This window comes from Crocodylus porosus, unplaced genomic scaffold, assembly GCF_001723895.1.
Source record: "Crocodylus porosus isolate Cpor-Errol unplaced genomic scaffold, CroPor_comp1, whole genome shotgun sequence".
NCBI classification, from domain to species: domain Eukaryota; kingdom Metazoa; phylum Chordata; order Crocodylia; family Crocodylidae; genus Crocodylus; species Crocodylus porosus.
Window position 1 is genome coordinate 146,541,813 of NW_017728906.1, and position 8,245 is coordinate 146,550,057.

At 37.9% G+C, this 8,245-nt stretch overlaps 1 protein-coding gene across 1 annotated transcript in view; it reads left to right on the top strand.

Annotated features, from left to right (window-relative positions):
* Positions 1–7,539, top strand: part of WBP4 (WW domain binding protein 4) — a 32,178-nt gene extending 24,639 nt beyond the window's left edge. Inside the window, exons 8-10 of the mRNA XM_019529841.1 lie at positions 2,200–2,366; positions 3,332–3,567; positions 6,076–7,539. Of these exons, the coding sequence (XP_019385386.1) occupies positions 2,200–2,366; positions 3,332–3,567; positions 6,076–6,283 (611 nt within the window). The 3' untranslated portion in view covers positions 6,284–7,539. The remainder of the gene's footprint in view (positions 1–2,199; positions 2,367–3,331; positions 3,568–6,075) is intronic.
* Positions 7,540–8,245: the final 706 nt, after the last annotated feature.

The window sequence follows — 8,245 nt, forward strand, 5'->3', positions numbered from 1 at the left end:
GGTTCAAGCACCTACATTGAACACCTTCAGGAGTAAATTGGATGCTTATCTTGCTGGGATCCTATGACCCCAGCTGACTTCCTGTCCTTTGGGCAGGGGGCTGGACTCGATGATCTTCCGAGGTCCCTTCCAGCCCTGATGTCTATGAAAAGGGATGACAGGAAGCAGAGTTGCTAAGGGCTTTGTTACACATTACATTTAGGAGGTGTTTTATTTGCATCATAGCAAACATTACTACAAGGTAGAAAGTTTTTTGAGCAGTCTCATTATAATGCATACCACAGTCTAAATAAAATATGTCCTAAACATTGGAGGTCTAAAATGAATCCAGCATGCTCAAGGGGCTGGGCCTGACAAACAACTGTTTTGTCAGTCCTAGCCTGCCCCAACCGCACTGGAGTCTCCTGATCATTTTACCTCTGTGAAGCAGTTGGGTGTTAGCTCAACATGTGTTAATAATACAATTTGGAGCCACTTAATGCCAGAAAACTCCTAACTTTGCTACACTAGAATTGCATTTAGCCCATGCTTTAGTGTTTTACTGCTTGAATGCTGGACGCTTACATTTTAAGTGTAGGTAATACATCCTAAATCTAACTTGCAACAAGAGCCTAAATAGAAAGCAGTGGTTAGAATACGAAGGGTAATGACAGAGGGAGGGAAAAGGAGGCAGGGTCAATAGGCGAGAAAAAAAATTCAGTTAACCCGTAGGGGTCATAAAAGCTAATCTAGGTGATGGAATAAGGATACATAGTTGTGGTTTAGACCATACCTAACACGGTGTAGTCTTGTCTGCAATTTCCTGTTCAAATTCATTTTTAAAGATTGTTGTCTCAGAACGCCACTCTCAGATCAGTCTCCTAGGACATTATACCTCTTTCCGGAATTGGTGTCAGATCAGTTTTCATTCATTCTGACTAGGGACTCAGGCTAGAAGCTGCAGGGCACTAGAGTAGCCCTCTCTTTCCTTTTACTGCACTGAGCTGAGTGGGGGGGATGTGGCCAGGCCCGGGCAGGACACTGATTACTAACACAGCATTTATTAGCTCATCAACAAAACAAAAGCCTCTCTTTAGTTCAAGCTCTTAAACAACTTTTTTCAAGGAAGGAACAGAAGGACATTCTCAGCTGACCTGTTGATTAGCTGCAAAAAGCCCTAATCAGACACTGTTCTGTCTGCCTATCCCAGTGAAATTGGATGCGCGCACGCACACACACACGCGCGCGCGCGCACACACCTCCTCTCCCTCAGCATTAGCTAGCATACCACATGCCTGGGGTGGGGTCCATGCTATGGGAGGGAGGGAGCGGAGAATCTCTGCTTCAGCACCAAGTGGGGGATGAGGCAGGGGGAAGCCAGGCAGATCCTGCTGTGCGTGCAGTCTCCACTGGAGCTCTGGCTGGGGAGAAGATGGGCAGGGCCAACCCTGTTTTCTGGAGCAGACAGCCCAGCCCAGCCCAGGGCTGAAAATCAGCTGGGTTGCTGGGGGACTCTAATTTAAACCAGGAAGGGGTCTGGGACAGAAGTTCCATAAACCAGTTTGACCCAAATCAGTTAAGTCTGGTATTACATTCAACCAGCCATTTTGAAACTGGTTTATGTGCACGGAACTTATGTTCTGTTACAGATTTAAGCCAGTTTCTGATCACTTAAACCAGTTTGTGTAATGTCTGTCCCTACCCACTGCCAGGTAGGAATCACTCTGTCTGTCCAGTGTAGACAACAGAGGGGTACTGTATGCAGGTGATTGCATATATGAAGTTGGTGTCCAAGAGTGCTGGAAAATGGTAATGCATTATTGCTGTAATTCGTGTTGCATTGTCATAGGTTAATTAACCAAATATGACAAACTAATATTTTTAATTAAAAGTTATATAACATATACATTTAAATATAAAATATTTCTACTGTGATAACAAGATTAAATGCATAGTATAGGCCAAATTGCAACAATCCTCACCAGAACATAAATATAACTCAGGTGACAAAATTAGTGTTTAGCAATAAAGTATAGAAAAATAATGTTAACCTAAAAAGAACACAGCAGATGAAAAGGAAAGTCTTTTGATAAATTCTTAACTGCACATGTATGTGGGGCTACTGCTGTTCCTAGGGTTGCCTAATCTTGTTAAAATAGGCATGACCTTAGACTGGAATTGGAAATGTTAATAATATGATTGTCTAAATATGTTCAACAGTATCAAAATGGGAGAAACCTGAAGGTTTTGTTTCACCTTCAAATGAGAGGAGACAGGATGACATTCGTTCTAAAGCACTCACAGCAGCAGCTTCAAAGGCAGCTGAATCACATACTGAAAAGGGAGGTAAAAAACATGAAGTACAGAAGCCAAAAATAAACTTTAAGGTAAGTTTTACCATTGAAATGCTTTATGTACTTTATTAATGTTATAGGATATTATGAATTCATCTTTCAAACAGACCACATGTATTGTAGTTAGGCTTAGCCTTATTGATTATTATAAAAGCAATTTCTAGAACAGTAATACATGTTTTAATTTATTAGTACATTAGCAGCAATGCTCCTGGATACAGAACACAGGAGAACCTCCCTTCCAATCCAGGTGGCTTGGATGTTGCCAGAAATGTTTATGGTGTCCAGAGAAGAAGATGGGTTTCTCCATTAGATTTTCCACAGGTTGATACTGACTTTTTAACACTAGCTCTTAAAAATATCCAAAAGCAATTAGGTTCTAAAAGATCGGGCCATTTATCTGAAAAATTTACCTGTGTTTAAGTATCTATTTCAGAAGGTAAGTGGTAGGATGGAAGTAGTGTCCAAATCAGATGCCATCCTTTCTCACGTCACTTTAACTGTAAATTGTCATTATGGTCCTGAGAAGATGCAGTAGTTTCCCAAAGCCATTTGTGGGAAAACTCTAGAGAGAGTTTTCACTGAAATGTAGAAATGGACAAATGCAGATGCTTTAGTATAGTACCCCAGACTTTTTCTGTGTATCCATTTACCTGAGCTTCTACCAAATGTTATCCATAAGAAAATTATATGGCAAAATATGATCAACTGGATGTTGGTTTGGATTTGTTACTCCAGTCATCTTCAGCTGTGGTAGCTGGGTCTTTTTGTGTTTCAAGTATGCAAGAAATGAATGAGTCTTGGTCTTTGTTTTCTGGATTGTGTAAGAAACATATTAAAATTCTTCTACAATATGCAGTTTCTTTATTGCCTGTTGTTTTCTTTGCTTTAAAAAATAACAATTATGGATGATAAGAGAGAAATAATAGAAGTGAAATAAAGCAACATTATGTTTTTATTTAGGCGTTTTTGCTTAAGGTGGGTTTTTTCCTCCTTAGAGGAAAGGAGATAGTATTGAAGAAACAGAGGAAGAGACTCCTCCCAAAGCTAAAAAGATAAGCCCTTATGGAAAGTGGCAGAATGTGAAACAAGGTGGTGAGGAGGAGGAGGAAGAGGAGAAGGAGGAGGAAGAAGATGACTCTAAATCAGTTCTGCAGAAAACATCCCACAGTCTTTCTAAAAAGACCAATCCCTATGGAGACTGGGAGGCAGTTGCAAAAGAGGAAGTCTCATAGTAAGTACCCGTTATCATAAGTAAGTTCAGAGTAAATTTCACAAACTGATGGTAAAATGAATTAATGTCTTCCAACTAGTCTCAACTATCATTAACCAGATTTTGAAATTAAGTTTTAAGGTACCATTTCTGGTATGCATTCAAACTGATTGTGCATTCAACTTGGGATACTTGAAAATTTAGCTCTGACGCATGTATTTTTCCAAATCCAAGCAGGTCTTCAATACACAGTCATCAGATAGCTTGCAGTTTAAGTGCAAGACGGAGCCGAAACTCAGAAATACTCTATAGCTAGCTAGTAATGGAGCTTCAGATTATTCAAGTAGCTGCTATGGTTTATGAGCTTCTAGCATAATCTTTTTAGTTAATTAATTAATTAAATAATGCACGGTGCTATAATAAAAAAAAATAACTTTTATTAGCATAAGTGTGCATTTCACTGATATTGGCAAATAGAGCAGGGGAATTGAGAGGCATGAGTCTTAAGATTCTGTTTCTGACTATCAGTGGCTGGTTAACATCAGATAAGTCATCACACTCCTTTCTATCAAAAAGTTTCCCTATCTTTAAAAAGGGGTTAGTGACACTTACATACCTTACAGAGGTCCTGTAGCACTTTGTTAATAAGATGCTTAGATAAAAAGTGCCTGGATCATAGGACAAGCACGAAAGTTGGACGGCCATTTATTCAAAGGCATATAAAAGAGAACTGCAGTGTAAACATTAGCTGGGTTTAGTATAATTGAATATAATCTAATTAAGGCTATTAGCCTTTCTTAACTGGTTAGCTGTCACACAAGACAGACTTGAGTAGATAAAGTCCATTTGCATGGCTATTATCTACACTCCTTTGTCTTTTTTTCCAGAACTCCTGTGATGCAAGAACTCTTTATCTTAATGGCAGCCTAGCAAATGCTGATCAGTATATGTAACCTTTGTGGCTCATTGGCTAACCATGGACATGCCTCTGTTTTTTCAGAAGAACCAGAAACCTTTGCCAACAGTGAATCTCTTGCAACATGCTAGAGCGATGAGTTTTGATTACAGGAAGGACGCAGTCATAACTTTTTTTACTGACTAATAAATTTGCCTCTTAGCAAATTTTTAAAGTTTAACCTACAAAAATAATTGTTTAATATTTATACTGACAGCCTGCTCACCCCATTGGCTTAGCCCCAGAAGAAACATAGCTATAGACAGCTTAACATTCAAATTCATTTTTGAGTTGTTAAAGGAACTTTAAAAAAAACAACTCCCAGCTGTAAAACTGGTGTTGAATGAAATGTATACATTTGATTGGTCATGTATTGTCATTGCCTACTTTCTCTGTAGTGTGTGGTGGAAAATACAAAACCTCAGAATCCCAATTCATTAGGGTGGCAAAGGTTAGTAGTTAGCAGAAACAAAATTTTCAGATCCCGTCAATCCTCCCTTCCTTAGCAATTCTCAACCCAATTTGCAGATTCAAGCAATACTATTTCAGAGGTGCTTTTCAACTCAGTTTAGATGGAACTCATGGAATAAAATATTTAATTATGTTCTTTTAAAAAAATAAAAGACTGATTTCATTACTTATTCTTTTGATGTGTGTAGTGAAAGGCAAGGATTTCTTTTGATAGCATCTTTTAATGGACCAACTTCATAGCTGGGATAGAGTTAGACAAGCTTTTGAATGCAAGTGACCTGAAGAAAAATATTTTTCATTCAAAAGCTTGTGTAACTCTATCCCAACTATGCAGTTGGTCCAATAAAAGATATCACCCTAAGAAAACCTTGTTGCCTTTCACACAGTTCCTGGACCATCACGGCTGTAACATTGCTCTAACATTACCATCTGTAAACAGTATCATGTGCACTGTATGGTAGAAATGATGTACCAAATAAATTATTTTCTTTGCCTCAGGGAACTTGCTGTTGCACCGCAAGAGCTGGAATTGTGCAGAAATGCTGTAGTGCTTGATTATTGCAGTGTTTCTTGGGTAATAGGTATAAGACTTACTACCAAACCAGGCTTACTACCTGCAGCTTGAGGTGACGTCAGTGGCAGAGATAGCCACTTGGCTCCTTGAGTTCAACTGTTCTGGCCCGTTGGCTAAACTTACTAAGCACATGCCAAGTATGGTGTTTTTATGTCCCATTCCTACAAACTGTTAAACATACACTTAACTTTATGCCTGAGTAGCTAAACAAATACTGACTTTTATAGGATTACTTGCATGAGTAAAATTTTGAATGTGATTGATTGTTTTCACTGAGGGTTGTGTTTGTTATGTTTTATGTCCAATGTGCCAGCTTAACTAGAGGAGGTAAAATATTAACTTTTTCTCCATACTTACCATATTCATGTAATTACAAAGATGAGCAAGTAGACTTTGTCCAGCTCATACGTTTTCAATACAATTTGCAAAGCTGTTTTGAAAATAAAGTTCAGACCCTGTTGTCTGCATTCCACATTGCTGGTCTTGATCTTGTCAAGTAACTTTTCTTTATTTTTAACTCTGCTTCTAGTGAAAAAGTGGACCTAGAACTTCCTACTATGGATAGTGACCATCTACCTCCTCCAGTGCTAGAAGTTCCAGAGGACGCAAAAGTGATATTTAAAGAAAAAATAGTCACATCCCTTGGAGACCTGTCAGAAGGGATATCGACCTTCAGAAAGAGAAGATTTGAAAATGGAAAATCTAGAAACTTAAGACAAAGGACAAGTGACCAGTAATACTTTAGCAAATCGTTTTAGTTGTTTAAAGTAAAGAGAGTCAGCATAAATATTTTAATGACCTTTTTTAAAGAAAATGTTAGTTAGGAATTAAGAATTTATAGTTATTGAAATGTGTTGGCTGTGAATTGTAATATTTGTTTTATTTTGATTTCCGTGTGATTACATTTTGTTTTCTGAATGGAAGTTTATATTGTATTAGTCATGCAATATGTTATATACGTTTACTTTTTATTTCAACTGTATGATCTGAATTCAGTTTGCTTAATGTCTCTTTAGAATTTTTTTGTATAATTTGACTCCCTTCTTAGCTAAATAGAAATATAGCAATGTACAACTTGGACAAATTTGGTATAGAATTTGTATGTGTACACAAAAAGTGAATAAACAACAATGAGCTACTGCCAATGGTTTTCAAACTGAAGTACGCATACCTCCAGGGTTGTAAGTACTCTGCTAAGGGGTACACGTCTAAATTTGAATAATGGCAATGGAGCTTCCAATTGACCAGTGCATGGTGAATAACGGCATTGCTGTGCATTGTCATCAGTATTGACATTGATCTTAAGGAATGAATATGCAATATTTTGCAGGTGAAGGGGTACACAGCCAAAAGTTTGAAAACCACGGCATAGAATCAAGCTCTAACATTGCATATGCAGAGTAGCCTTTCAGCTAATGAATAGAAGTTACTGTGCCTCTGTGCTTTGATTTAATGGTTGTTAAACTGCACGTGATGATCATTCATTAATTGCAAGCAGAGACTGAGATTTTCCAAAGTCAAGTTTAGAGGGTTTAGTCATGCATATAACTAATCCTTTCAAGAAAGAGTTTCAAAGTTTTTGAAAAATCTTAACCAGTGTTTTAGTTTGAGCTCATGGAATGTATTACTATATATATATGATAACTATATTACAAGCGTACAGAAGATTCAGACCTTGTCCTCATTAATAAGTTTGTCAAAATACCAGTACTGGAAACATCTTTAGTTGCAGACCTCTTTCTTTAACATCCTCTCCATCATGTTTTTATAATATAGTTGTCTCCCCTTGAATTTTCATCTATTTACATATTTAATTTCTTTTCTCCATTCCTTGTTTTCTTTGTAAGCCAGGACTGGTCTTACTCTGACTCCATAAATGTGTCTTGTAGGTAGAAACATGCTCCAATACCCAGCACTATTTAAGTAGCTGTTGCTTGTTTAAAGTGTTTAGATGAGTGCACTATGTAGGTGCAGACAGTGCCAAGTCACTGATTGCAAAAAAAAAAGAAAGTCCCCAAGTGTGGTCTAAAAGCAACAATAGTTAACTAATCATAACAGCTGAAGGGGAAGAAACCAAGTGCACAGTTGATTCCAACATGTGCAAGAATTTTGGAACAGGAAATTAGAAGAATAGTAAACATAGCTGGCGGCAGGACTCTTACAGAGTTCTTTAGGTACCTGTCTGCCAGAAGTCCGCAATTTAAATGATTAAACATTTTAAGGTTAGTGTCCTAAAATTTACAGTTAGAGTTCATTTTTCAAATGATGAAATTGTCTTTGTTTAGTGTCAACGAAAATCTGTAGGCTGAAAAAGGAGATGGTGGTACACAATGCTTTCATAACTATTGGATGTGTTCTTCTGATGTAAATCTAATGATCGACTAGTGTCTTCCACTGTAATGTAGAGTCCCCACTTCTAACTTTTGTTCTAACGAAGTTATTCTGTGCCCAAATACAGTGCGAGATACTTCCTAAGTGCCAGTCCTGTGGAAGTTTTGACTAAGCAAGGAGAGCAGAACTAGAACTGACCCATAGTACAGCAGAGATTTAATTCTTTTTTACAGTTCTGTGGCATCTTTTGGAGGTACAGGAAGAAATTAAGTGAATGGAAGTTAGATGAGCACCTTGCCGGGGTCATCTGACCCCGGTGCTCTTTCCTGCCAAGGCAGGGGGTCGGACTAGATGATCTACCTAGGTCC